The 13997-nt window shown below is 47.0% G+C and overlaps 1 protein-coding gene across 1 annotated transcript; it reads left to right on the top strand.

The window, feature by feature from the left end:
• Nucleotides 1–213: 213 nt before the first annotated feature.
• LOC133918385 (receptor-like protein 2) lies at nt 214–2672 on the top strand. The gene has a single exon (XM_062362247.1). It carries the CDS (start codon nt 333–335, stop codon nt 2490–2492), a length of 2160 nt encoding a protein of 719 aa, XP_062218231.1. The 5' UTR covers nt 214–332; the 3' UTR covers nt 2493–2672.
• The last annotated feature ends 11325 nt before the right edge of the window (nt 2673–13997 follow it).

Raw genomic sequence — 13997 nt, 5'->3', positions numbered from 1 at the left:
CCTTATAGGTGCGGATCTTCTGTCGGCGGCTGACCGGCGGTCAAGTTCCTGACTGGCTCATAGGCGAGACCTGAACCGGCTCGACAGGGACTGCTACCTGGTGCAAAACGTGCAGAAAACCAGTGAGGATGTGTGCCGACACCGACAGCATCATTATTGTGGTGACTACGGCTGCAAGAGACAAACAGGGCAGATCAAGCAGGGGCTGCTTATTGTCATCGTTCCTCTTCCTCCTCCTCCTCATGCACTTTCCTCGTTAGGCCATTGCCCATCCGGTCATCATCAGGTTCAAGTATCTGCTTTTTTATGCTAGTTTCTTCCATCGCGAAGCCATGCGCTTTTGCAAAAAGTTTAGCAATGGATTTCCCACTCCTTTCTTAGGCCTCTCCCTTGCGCTTTTGCTCTTCGCCTTTCTCCAACCCACAAGCTCCTGCACGGAGCAGGAGAAGAGCTGCCTCCTCCAGTTCCTTGCTGGGCTTTCACAGGATGGCGGCCTCGCCTTGTCATGGCAGAACGGCACACATTGCTGCACATGGGAAGGGGTTGCCTGCGGCGCAGATGGGACAGTCACCGACGTCTCCCTCACTTCAAAGGGCCTTGAGGGGCACATTTCAGCATCCCTGGGCGAGCTCACTGGCCTGCTGCGCATCAACCTGTCCCACAACATGCTGTCTGGTGGCCTGCCGCTGGAACTGATGTCGTCCAACAGCATCGTCGTTCTTGACGTCAGCTTCAACCGCCTCAATGGAGACCTCCGTGAGCTGCCATCTTCAACCCCAGGCCGGCCTCTGCAGGTATTCAACATATCGAGTAACTTGTTTACAGGACAGTTTCCATCTAAGACATGGGAGGTGATGAACAGTCTGGTCGCACTTAATGCCAGCAACAACAGCTTTACTGGACAGATACCGAGTCATTTCTGCAGCAGCTCACCAGGCTTAACTGTGATTGCACTCTGTTACAACCAACTCAGTGGCAGCATCCCTCCTGAGCTTGGTAATTGCTCCATGCTCAAAGTGCTCAAGGCCGGCCACAACAACCTCACTGGGCCACTCCCAGGTGAACTCTTCAGCGCTACATCGTTAGAGTACCTCTCTTTTCCCAACAATGGTTTGCAAGGAATACTTGATGGTGCACGCATCATCAATCTCAGGAATCTGGAAACCCTTGATCTTGGAGGGAACAACTTCACTGGCAGGATTCCGAATGATATAGGTCAGCTCAGGAGATTGAAGAAGCTCCGTTTGGGCCGCAACAAGTTGTCAGAGGAGCTGCCATCATCGCTAGGTAGCTGCACAAATCTCAGAACCATCGACCTCGGTAGCAACAATTTCAGTGGAGAGCTTGCCAAGGTCAAATTCTCCAACCTACACAATCTAAAAACTTTAGACCTTCTGTACAACAACTTCACCGGCACAATTCCAGAAAGCATATACTCTTGCAGAAATTTGACTGCATTAAGGCTATCTGGCAATAACTTACAAGGGCAACTGTCACCACAAATAGGTAATCTGAAGTCCCTCACCTTCCTATCACTTGGTCAGAACAATTTTACAAACATCACAAATACACTTCAAATCCTTAAGAGCTGCAGGAACCTTACCACTCTTCTTATTACGGTCAACTTCATGCATGAGACCATGCCAAATGATGACAGCATTGATGGTTTTGAGAATCTTCAGGTTCTTGACTTAGGTGGTTGCTCGTTGTTGGGGAAAATACCTCATTGGTTATCGAAGCTCACAAATTTGGAGATGTTATTTTTAGATAATAATCAACTAAGTGGACCAATACCTGACTGGATCAGCAGTCTAAACTACCTGTTCTCTCTAGACATATCAAATAACAGTCTGACTGGGGAAATTCCTGAAGCATTGACAGAGATGCCGATGCTAAAATCAGCGAAGACTGCAGCACGTTTGGATCCGACAATCTTTGAGCTACCAATTTATGTAGATGCATCACTTCAATACCGCAAAGCCAGTGCTTTTCCAAAAGCGCTCAATCTAGGAAATAATGACTTCACTGGTGTGATCCCTCCAGAGATTGGTCTCTTGAAAGGGCTCCATGCACTAAATTTGAGCTTCAACAAATTACATGGAGATATCCCACAATCGATCTGCAACCTCACAAACTTGCTGGTGCTCGACTTATCAAACAACCATCTAGCCGGTGCAATCCCAGCCGCGTTGATCAATCTACACTTCCTTTCTAAATTCAATGTTTCTTTCAATGACCTAGAGGGACCTGTGCCAACCACAGGTCAGTTTAGTACATTTACAAATTCTAGCTTTGACGGCAACCCAAAGCTGTGTGGTCCTATGTTTAATCACCATTGCAATTCAGCAGAGGCGGGTCCAGTCTCCACTCTCTCCAAAGAACAAACTTACGAAAAGGTCGTCTTTGCTAGTGCCTTTGGTGCATTCTTTGCTGTAGGGGTTCTATATGATCAAATAGTCTTATCAAGGTACTTTTTAGCTAGTGCCATATGACCAGATAATTGTGTCAAGGTATTTCAGCTAGTCTCACTTCAGTTTTCATAGGATCTATGACAGACTTTGGCCAGGTCTGGCTACTATTCAGGTTCAGCGACATATCCAATGACGAAGCTCTCTTTGTTTGTGAGTGATCCATTTGGTGGAGATGTAACTATGTAATACTGTTTAATCGAAGCAGACACTCAATCTTGTCAGAGTTCTATATAACTTTGATTTCATCATTCTGAGGGGTTTACTAGGATTTACTGTGATCTGCTATTCAGGTTAGCAACATATCCAGTGAACAGAATAACTCCTATTTAAACTTCAAAATTTAAAAGATTTAACTGAGGGTAATTGAAGGCATTAATAGGCAAAGAGCGTTTGACCCCTTTTAGAGGAGATGTAAAAGTAGCTAACTTTGACATTTCTTGCTTTATATGAGTAAACAAGGTGAAATGTAAGCACCACCAGCCATAATTTGCAGTGTACAAAAGAGCAAGAACAACGAAAAGTTAAAATACTTGGAAACAAAATAATCTTTCTATACACAATTTTGCAGGACATAGGATATTTTAGTGTCAGAAGGAGAAACAGCAACTTAACGGTGACTAAAATGAAATTCAACACTCCTAATGTAGATACACGCTGTTACTGGTAGATCTGTTTCAACAATTTGCGGTAACGCGCTCAACCTTTTGTATGTGATTTGTTGAAAACAGTGTATTTGAATAGTTGAAATAGTACATTCAAATTGTTATTGTTAATTTAAAAAGAAAAGAAAATATATTTATATTGATCTTATTTTGTTGTATTAATTACAAGGAACACCATGGCGCAAATGGTTTTCAAATTGGGCTCTTGATTTGAAAGAAGAATGACTTTAAAGTTTCAAAATACCTCAAAACTCATCCCACCATTCCCGCCAGCCAACCAAAATACCTCAAATGACATTTCTGGGGTTTGCCAGATTCAAGCCCAATTACAAAGCCTAGGGAACTTGGGAAAGCCCTATCATACGATCCACCTCGCAATAACTGACAGCCACATGCTTTTGTTTTTTTTCTTTTGTTTATTTGTTTATTTTTTCTTGTATTCTCTAGTTTCTTAGTCTTTCTTTGAGAAAAAAATATTTCCATTTTATCTTTTTAGTTTTCATTATTTTTCTTAGTTTTAACTAATTTCATTTTTCCTTCTTTATGTTTCATTTCTCCTTTCTTCTTCACGTGCTTCTTCGTGTTTTCATTTTGTTTCTTTCTTTTGTTCCATAACATTAGGAATTTATTCAACCAACCACGGGAACATTCTTTTGTAACGTTTGGAACTTGTTCAATCAATTAGAGGATTTTTTCAGTAGCCATTGAACTTACTGAGTTTTTTTATTTTGAATATAATTTCTAAAGTAGCTTATATAAGAAAAATTGATTTTAAGTGGATGAGAGAGAAGCAAAACAGGAACAAGGAGTGATAGAAGAAGTGGTGGAAGTGTGCCAAGGCACCATGCACCATGCACCATGCACCATGCTGTTCAACTTGGACAGAGCAAAATTGGCTAGAGAAATCAGAGAAGGAGCTTTGGCTAGAGAAACCAGAGAAGGAGCTCAAGCAATAATGAACACTCACCCTCAACACTGGAGCAGAGCTTATGTTAGGTTCTAACTGTGACTCAGTAGATAATAACATATGTGAGTCATTCAACAAATGGATCATTGAGGCTAGGTTCTTCCCAATCATCACCATGCTAGAGATAATTAGAAAGAAAATGATGGTTAGGATCCAAGAGAATAAGAGTAAATCAAAAAGGTGGATCACAAAATGTGCCCCAACATATATAAGAAACTGAATGCCTATATCACAGAGTCAGGCTTGTGTCATGCAATTCATAATGGTGTTGGGTAATTTGAAGTTAAACGTCATGAAAATAGGTTCACTGTGAACTTAGGAAAAAGAGAGTGTTCATGCAGGTGTTGGCAATTCTCAGGGTTGCCATGCCCCCATGCAATCTCTGCCATATTTTTCAGGACCAACACCCTGGATGATTACATTGCCAATTGTTATTCAGTAAAGCATTCCTCAACACTTATAGTCACTGCCTACAACCTATAGAGGGCATGAACAGTTGGCCAGTGTCTGACAAAGAACCACTCAAAGCTCATGGGTATGTAAGGATGCCAGGTAGACCTAAGAAAGAGAGGAGAAGGGAACAAGGTGAGGGCCCCAAAGCCACTAAAATGTCAAAGGTAGGAACAATTATCAGATGTAGAAAATGCAAATGTATTGGTCACAATAGATCAACATGTGAGAAGAGAAGTAGTGGTGCTTAGTCAGTTGCTGGTCGAAGTGCCACTCATGTTGAATCTATTGCTGCTCCAAGTGCCCCTCATGTTGAGTCTATTGCTGGTCCAAGTGCTAGACATGGTTAGTCTGTTGCTTCTGGAAGTGCCACGCCAACTAATTCAATAGCTACTCCAAATGCCATGATACTTCTGTCAAACACACAACAAAGCTCAACCAATATAAGGAAGAGGAAGGCAAGTTCAGCTACAAGCCTGCAATATGAAAAAACCAGTACTTCTAGAAAACAGGTAATCGTTGTAACTTTGCTCAATTTCTATCTAACAACTTGTTCATTTTAGTAATCTTTTTTTTTCGCTACAGCAAACCAAGAAGATGGTGCAACAGGATTTGGTGGCTCGGCTTCTATGAGCCTAAATGCCCTTGTGCCTTGTCACAAGCTTGTTCTAGTGTAACCATCAAGATCAATTCTGGCAAAGCAAGTGCTCAAGTTTCAGCCCATGAGCCAGCTGGGCATCAGCTAAACAAGACCAGGACTGGGCCACTCCTTATTCTTCCTCCATGGGAGTCTGCAAAACTATGTGATGTATTGTAATGCCCCCATTTCAATACATTTGTGAATTGTGTTGTAATGCCTCACTAAAGGCTATGTATTTCAATCTATTTGTGAACTGTGTTGTAATGCCTGACTAAAGGCCTATGTATTTCAATCCATTTTTGAACTGACAAGTGCATACTGATCATACATGGTCTTGTCCTAATTCATTGGAAACAAGTGCACACTCAGCATTCATTGTCATGTTCTGGTCAGAGGATACATTGCCACAATTTCATTCATTTGTGCAACATCATGACTACCACAATAACAACACATGCAACAAACACAACAATCATCAAACACATCTCCTGCTCTAGCATAAGGATCCTAGCTCGGAGTACAACATTTGCTTCTTCCTTCTGCCTAACAGCTTTATTGGTTGCATCCACCACTCTCCTCTGCTCATCCATTTTTGTCATCACATCGACCAAAGATTCAGCGAGTCCATCCTTTTCCTTCCGTAGTGTCCACACTGTGTTGCGCAAATCGACTAGCACCTGCCTCAAGAAGGGAGTTGTGGCTCCATCGTACCAGCGAAAGAAATTGCAATCTCTCTCCTGCAATTGCTAAGGCATGAACTCAACCAGACAGACAAGGCACAAAAGAACAGCACAAAAAATAGCCGATTGAACTCACCTGGCAAGCCAGCACTTGAGGTACCTCCGCGCGGGGTTGACGTCGCTCCAAGAGATCCACATCGCCTCCTTCCTTCTACAGCTACACATCGCTGGCGGCTCGTACTCCAAGGGACGCTCCCGGTATGGGATTGGGGTTGCCAATCTGCAGCCCTCAGTGGTACGATGAGAAGAGGCCAACGAACTGGAGCTCCATGAATTGGCCATCTCCTTTCGTGCCAAGATTTCCCACTGTTCTACTCTATTCCCGCCAACACTTATCCTATATGCTCTCTTCCTTCCTCCTTTGCTGCTTTATAGCCAATGCTGAGTTAGCAGGGGCGGGTGACACGTCAGACGAAACCGCTCTAAAAACTGACAAGGGGAGTCGAAACACTACTTTCGATAGTTGTGGGAGCAAAAAAAATCCAGTTTTTGAGTTGAGGGGGGGGGGGGGAATAGACCACGAGAAGAGTTGAGGGAGGTAAATTGGTCTTTTTCCACGAATGTTTCATTTCATGGGAGATCATCCCAGTAGGCACACGCCCGAACCAGCCAGTGTCACACTACAACAAAACAGGTCATTCGTGCCGGGTCATCAGTGCCGGTTAGGCTAGAACTATCACTGATGAAGTATCAGTGTCGATTCATATCATCCCACGCTCGATTATTGATTGAGCCTGATTGAACCGACACTGATACTCAGTATCAGTGCCGGCTCCAGACATAAACCTGCATTGATGCTATCAGTGCAGGTTTATAATTAGAACTGGCACTGATATGAGTCCGGACCCAAAATTCCACTTCATTACGCTTTTAGCTCGCAAGCCTTGCGTCCAGCTCTCCTCCCTCTGCGCCCCTCTCTCCTCATCCTCTCTCTCACTCTGATCCCCTTTTCTTCTCCCTCTCTCAAACTCTCATCCTCTCATTTCCTCTCTCCCCAGGCGAGGACTTGGGACTGGACCTTTTGGCGGTGATTCAAGTGGCGGTGCTTGGACTCATGCTGTTCTCGGCGGCCGTCGTCGCCGTCTACCGTGCCACCTCACCCTACTTTGTCGTCGATGCTGTTGTGTTCGCCGCCTCCTACAATGATCACCACCACCACCATAGCTTGGCCGCCTACCAGATGCCGTCCCTGGGGGAGCAGGAGCCTGGGCCAGCCGGCGGGGAGACGGGGCCGTGCGCCAAGTGCAGTGGCGTCTGTGTCGGCTCCAAGAAGTGCTCTGGTTGCAAGTGCGTGTGGTACCGGTGTGTCTCCTCCTCTTGTTCCCTCCTAGCATTACCTTGTAATTGTTAGGTGTTGCATGTGGTCTTACATTCTTACTGAGTTCCAGCAGTCGATTGAAGATTCATGAGCAGTCAATTGAATAGATTTATTGACTGTATGGTGTAATAATCCTTTTACTGCAGGAGAAGATTGTGTGTTTGTTCCAATGTGGAGGAGATTGTGTGTTTGTTCCAGTAATAATCCTTTTATTGTGCTAGAGTGCATGAATGCTTCCGATTGGTTTGCTGATGTTATTCGATTTGCTTCTGTGAGATGATTGTAATATGGTATGATTACTGAATGCTTCCGATTGGTTTGCTATGTGAGATGATTGTAATATTCACTGCTGTGAGATGATTGAAATGAAGGTGACATTGAATAATGTAAATGCTGTGAGCAAGCTGCATACATACTGAAATCATTTTTATTTCTAAAATGCTAGCTTTTTTTTGGCCCTGTAATATGTATCAGTGCCGGTTGGTATTAGGAACTAGCACTGATAATGCCACTATCAGTATTGGTTCTCTATTTTGAACCGGCACTGATACTAATTATCAATACTGAGTAATCAATGTTGGTTCAAAAACTGCCACTAATGGCGTTTTTGAGCCTGCACTGATGACTATTTCTATAGTAGTGTCAACATCATCGCATGGCCCAACAGGCGGGCCTTCTATTGTCGAGCATGGGATTGTCGACCACGCTCACGAGTAGGGATGACAATTTATCCTGATTACCCGTTTACCCGTGGGTAAATACCCAAATAAGGTAGGGTATGTGTAGCATTTGGTACTCATAGGTACGTTCATGGGAAGAAAATACTACCCGACAGGTAAACGAGTACGGGTATGGGTAAGGTGTACCCATACCCGCGATACCTGTTTACCCGTGAAATAGTTTGACAGGTGGGCCAACCCAATCCTCCCCGCCCTACGCCACCCCGCCTCGCGTCATGCCGCCCCGTGTCTCCCCGCCCGGCGCCGCCCCGCACCGTCACCGCTAGCGCCACTCATCCAGTCATACCCGCGGGCAACAGGTACCTGCGGGTGATTGGTTCGGTGCACATTCTTCGCCTGTGGGTGTTCGCGGGTATACCCTCAGGTGGGTAAAAATTGGCAGGTATAGGTATGGGTGAGCACTACCCATACCCGCCACACCCAATTGCCATTCCTACTCACAAGTCCATCCATGTGGCAGTTACCGATTGCAACGCGAGCATTATGATCATGTTTTGCAGAGCTTCAACTCCGAGATCAATGTAGTATTTAGAGTTTGTCGGTAAAAATAAATTATTTTAAATATTTTTTTAATCCAAAGAAAGAACAAGATGCCTCAACAAAGACTTTCAATCTGTCCACAAGTCTAACCCCAAGAATTTTTGGAGCTGGTCATACCAGTTCCAAGAATTTTTAGAGTTGAAGTATTGCCAAACAGGCCCTATGTATGTGCTCCGAGGTGACACCTTCAATATTTGACTAGTAAAGTTAACATGCAGGTAGTTCGTGAGAAGGAAAAAAAGAATGCTAACAACAGAAAATTTATAATGAGTAAGTAATATTTGCATTTCTTTTTCACTGCAATTGTAGTATTTGAATTGCTAATACCAGAGTCCTCCCATAGTTTTTTTGTTAAAGGGGACACAAAGATACAAACACCTCCTAGAAAAATTATCATCCTTTTCTCATTTCACATTGTCCCGCTTCCAATTTACAAACAAATATATCAATGAGTTGCTACGAGAAAAAAAATACAAGTTTTATATAAAAAAGTGTTTTTTTTTCTCGGGGGCACATATTGTTGTGGACTCCTTTGTGGGCCGCACATACCGACACCTTAAGAAGTGTGAGCCCATAGCACCAGCGGCAGAAGCAACAACCGAAAGTGGCTAATGACGAGGAGGCATTGTAGGATCACGCGCGAAGGAGATTAGTTACAATAATTAGTTTTTTTTAACACAAGTTAGTTTCCTTTTATCTGGGATTTGTTGCTTGGTTAGTTGGCGCCTAATCTATAAAGGCAGTAGTCGTGTGTTAGGACGGATCATCGAAGAAATAAACTCCTCCGTTTGACGATGGCGTTGCTCTTTGGTCGTGGTTGGGGAAAACCTCCCTGCCAATCAAGGGGACATCTATTCCTCTCTCGCCTCATCTATTCCTCTCTCGCCTCTCCACTCAACCATCGCCGTGCCATATCATTTGGTACTAGATTCATCTGGGGCATCGTCACTCATGGCTGGCCCTAATGACGATCCTGAGACCAACTCCGCCAAGCTGGACTGCATTCTCACGCAACTTGCCACCATTAACTCTCGCTTGCACATGCACGATGTGTGCATCATGCGCATGGAGAAGTTTCAATCTAGCGACAGCGATGGCAGGCCCTCAGTGCAATTGCCAGCCTGCAATGGTGGTGGTGGTGGCCTCGACGGCCATCATGACCGAAGTCGTGGTCGTCCCGATCCAAGAGATGACGAACGCCGTAGTGTTCCACGGTATCACAAACTCAACTTCCCACACTACGATGGTGAGTCCAATCTGCTTCCATGGCTCAACAAGTGTGAGCATTTTTTCCGCGGCTAGCAGATCATCGAGGAAGAAAAGGTTTGGCTGGCGTCGTTTCACCTCAATGGCTCGGCCGAACAATGGTATTACTAGATGAAGCACGACTTCAGCATCATCTCATGGCCATGCTTCGTCGAGTTCATCAACTTGCAGTTCGGGCCTCCTATCCGTACCAATTTCCTTGGCAAACTGAAGGGTCTCCACCGCACGGGCTCGGTGGAGAAGTATCAATGTGAATTTCTCATGTTACTCTGCTGCTGCGACGACCTGATGCCCCAGCAACAAGTCGATTTATTCACAGCTGGTCTCGGGCAACTGCTATGAACGGACGTCAAACTACAGGCGCCAACTAACCTCCAGACAACCATGAGTCTGGCCCGCGCCTACGACCGTTGCCAGGCTGTGGTCGACGCCGACTCCAAATCACTAGCGCCACGTTTCCACTAGATGTCGTGCCAGAGCACCGGCATGACGAAGACCGCCCTCCCTCCATCTACGATGCCTACCAAGCTCGGTGACCCGTCCGAAGCTACCGCAGTCGCAACCCGCTCGAGATTTTGTCATCTATCGACGGAAGAGATGGCCGCCAAGCACTTGAATGGTGAATGCTACTACTGCCCAGAGAAATTCACCAAAGACCACAAGTTGACCAGCAAGGGCATGTTCTTAATCGAGATAGACACGGAGGATGACCCGGGTGATGACATTATTGATTTGGGAATCTTCCTTCACATGCTCACCAGTATCCACACAACAACAACCATGAAGCTGGTGGTACAGATCACCAGTACCGCTCTCACGACCCTCGTTGACTAGACGTCCACGCATATGTTCCTCCACTACGACATCGCCAGCCAGCTAGGTCTCCACATTGCGCTGCGACCTAACCTCTCGGTAAAGGTCGCCAATGGCGACCGCGTGCCTAGTGCCGGTGTCTGTACCGCAATGACCATCCACATCGACAATGAGTTCTTCACCATGGATTGCTACGCGCTCCCTCTAGATGGCTTCTACGTGGTCCTCGGCATCCACTGGCTTCGCTCTTTAGGGCCCGTTGTTTGGGACTTTGACGCGCTTTCCATGACATTCTGGCGCGATGTCCATGCCATCAAGTGGTGCGGTGTTGGCCGATCACCACCCCTTGCTAGCGCCCTCACTATCGCGTGAGACCTCATGGAGGCTTTGTTCGCGACCTACAACGACATTGTCGAGCCACATGGTTTTCCTCCACCTCGCCGTCATAATCATCGCATTCACTTGCTCCCCGGCACGGCACCAATTGTCGTTCGGTCATATCGCTACCCCCAGCTATTGAAGGATGAGATCGAACACCAGTGCAATGACATGATTGCACAAGGGATCATACAAGAGACTACTTCAGCGTTGTCCTCCCCAGTGCTCCTCATCAAGAAGCACGATGGTACATGGAGCTTTTGTGTTGATTACCGCGCCTTGAACAAGAACATGATTAAAGACAAGTTTCCCATTCCTATCGTCGACGAACTCCTCGACGAGCTCAGGGGTGCACACTTCTTCACCAAGCTCGATTTGCGCAGCGGCTATCATCAAGTCTGCATGCACCTTGATGACATTGAAAAGACCGCATTCCGCACTCATCAGGGACACTTCGAGTTTTTGGTCATGCCATTTGGCTTGACCAACGCACTGGCAACTTTTCAGGCCTTGATGAACGACATTCTCAAACCCTTCATCCATCACTTTGTACTTGTTTTTTTTATGATATCCTTATCTATAGTTCATCATGGGCAGAGCATTTGCAGCACGTGAAGGCGGTGTTCCAGAAGACCCAAGAGCACATGCTTGCTCTCAAGAAGTCCAAATGCTTCTTTGGAGACCTCCGTGGCGCACCTCAGCCATATCATCTCCATTGAGGGTGTCGCCATGGACCCAAGCAAGGTGGATGCCATCGACGCTTGGCCGCGCCCTCGCATGGTGCGCGCACTACGCGGCTTCCTTAGCCTCACGGGCTACTACCGCAAAGTCATTACGGGCTACGGTGCGGTAGCAGCACCGCTCATGGTCCTTCTCAAGATGGAGGCCTTCACATGGTCGCCTGAGGCCGACCGCGCTTTCATCGACCTCAAGCACGCCCTCATGTTGGCGCCCCTAATTCACCTTCCCGACTTCAACCGGTGCTTCTTCGTCGATTACGACGTGTCAGGCACGAGTTTTAGGGCCGTGCTACACCAAGGTGATGGACCCATCACGTTCTTTAGTCAGGCTGTGGCGCCTCACCATGCCAAGTTGTCGACGTACGAACGCGAACTCATCGGATTAGTTAAAGCCGTGAGGAATTGGCGGCCCTATCTATGGGGACGCACGTTCACGGTGTGCACCGATCACTACAGCTTGAAGTTCATTCTCGATCAGCGGCTCTCCACGATTCCCCAACATACATGGGTGTCCAAGCTCTTTGGCTATGATCTCACGGTGGAGTATCGACCTAGTAAGCAAAACGCGGCCGCATACGCATTGTCGAGCCGAGATGAGGCGGCCCTCGCCGTGCACGCTCTGTCTAGTCTCTCCTTCACCTTGTTTGATGACTTGAGGGTGGAGCTCACAGATCATCCTCACGCCCAAGAGCTGCATGCCCAACTGGCCTCAGACACGGCTCCGGTCGGTTGGGTGGAGGTCGATGGCCTGCTGCTGTTCCAAGGCCACTCCTTCGTTCCGGATGGTTCACCCCTCTGGCCTCAATTGTTGGCTGATGCTCACGACGCATGCCATGAAGGCGCCCAGAAGACATTACATTATCTCCGCACCTCCTTCTACAGCGCCCATGCTCATCGGCTTGTATGCAAGTTCATACATGGGTGCGTGACATGTCAGAAGAACAAGACCGGACACCTTCACCCGACCGGCCTCCTCCAACCCCTGTCAGTTCCCGCAGAGATCTGGAGCGACATTTCCATGGATTTCGTGGAAGGGTTCCCAAAGGTCGGTGGTAAATCTGTGGTGGAGATGGTGGTTGATCGATTCTCCAAATTTGTGAACTTCATCGCCTTGGGTCATCCGTACTCTGCCAGCCCTGTTGCTAGGGCCTTCTTTGACAACATCGTGCAACTCCACAGATTCCCGTGCTCCATCGTAAGCAATAGGGATCCGGTGTTCACCAGCTATTTTTGGGCCGAACTCTTCTGCCTCGCCGGAGTCAAGTTGCTCCTGAGCTCGGTGTTCCATCCACAAGCTAATTGTCAGTCCGAAGTGGTGAACCGCACGATCACCATGCATCTCCGTTGCTTGGCAGGTGACAGACCTCGCTCGTGGCTCTAGTGGTTACCTTGGGCGGAATACTACCATAATTCTTCATTCCAGATGACCCTCTGTTCGACCCCATTCCGCGTCATCTACGGCCATGACCAACCGTCGCTGATCGCGTACAAGCCCGACACCACGCGCATGGTGGGTGTCGACTGCCAGATGCAGAGTCGCTCGCTGAGATCCGCGAACGGCTACTGTTAGCTCAAGACACCATGAAGTAGCATCATGACAAGATGCGCTATGGCTTGGATTTGTGGTCGGCGACTGGGCATGGCTGCACCTTCATCACCGTTCCACCATAGGCATCACTAACGCTTCATCATCCAAGCTTGCTCCTCGTTTCTATGGCCCCTTCCAAGTCATGGAATGCGTGGGTGCCATGGCGTACCACCTGAAGCTGCCTGACAATGCCCGCATCCTCAATGTCTTCCATGTCGCTCTTCTGAAGAAGTTTGATGGGACGCCCCTTGCCACCACTATGGCATTGCCTGCCATGATTCACGGTCGAGTTGTGCCCACACCTTTGAAGGTTGTGCACGCTCAACTTAATCGCGGCTAGTGGGAGCTCCTGGTTCAGTGGGTTGGACATGCGCCAGCTGATGCGACTTGGGAACAGCTTGAGGACTTTGCTACGACTTATCCGACTATACTGCTCGAGGACGAGCTGTTTGTTGGGGAGGAGGGAAATGTTGTGGACTCCTTTGTGGGCCGCACATACTGAAGCAGGAAGAAGCGTGAGCCCACAACATCAGCGGTAGAAGCAACAACCGAAAGTGGCTAATGACAAGGAGGCATCGCAGGATCATGTGTGGAGGAGATTAGTTAGAATAATTAGTTTCTTAAGATAAGTTAGTTTCCTTTTATCTGGGATTTGTTGCTTGGTTAGTTGGCACCTAATCTATA

The sequence above is a fragment of the Phragmites australis genome, chromosome 5 (assembly GCF_958298935.1).
Source record: "Phragmites australis chromosome 5, lpPhrAust1.1, whole genome shotgun sequence".
Taxonomy (NCBI): Eukaryota; Viridiplantae; Streptophyta; class Magnoliopsida; order Poales; family Poaceae; genus Phragmites; species Phragmites australis.
The sequence above is the reverse complement of the archived record's forward strand: the minus strand, read 5'-3'. Positions and strand labels throughout refer to the sequence as shown.

Excerpts from the sequence above, each read along its gene's own strand:
- LOC133918385 (XM_062362247.1), top strand. The coding sequence starts at position 333 with ATGCGCTTTTGCAAAAAGTTTAGCAATGGATTTCCCACTCCTTTCTTA.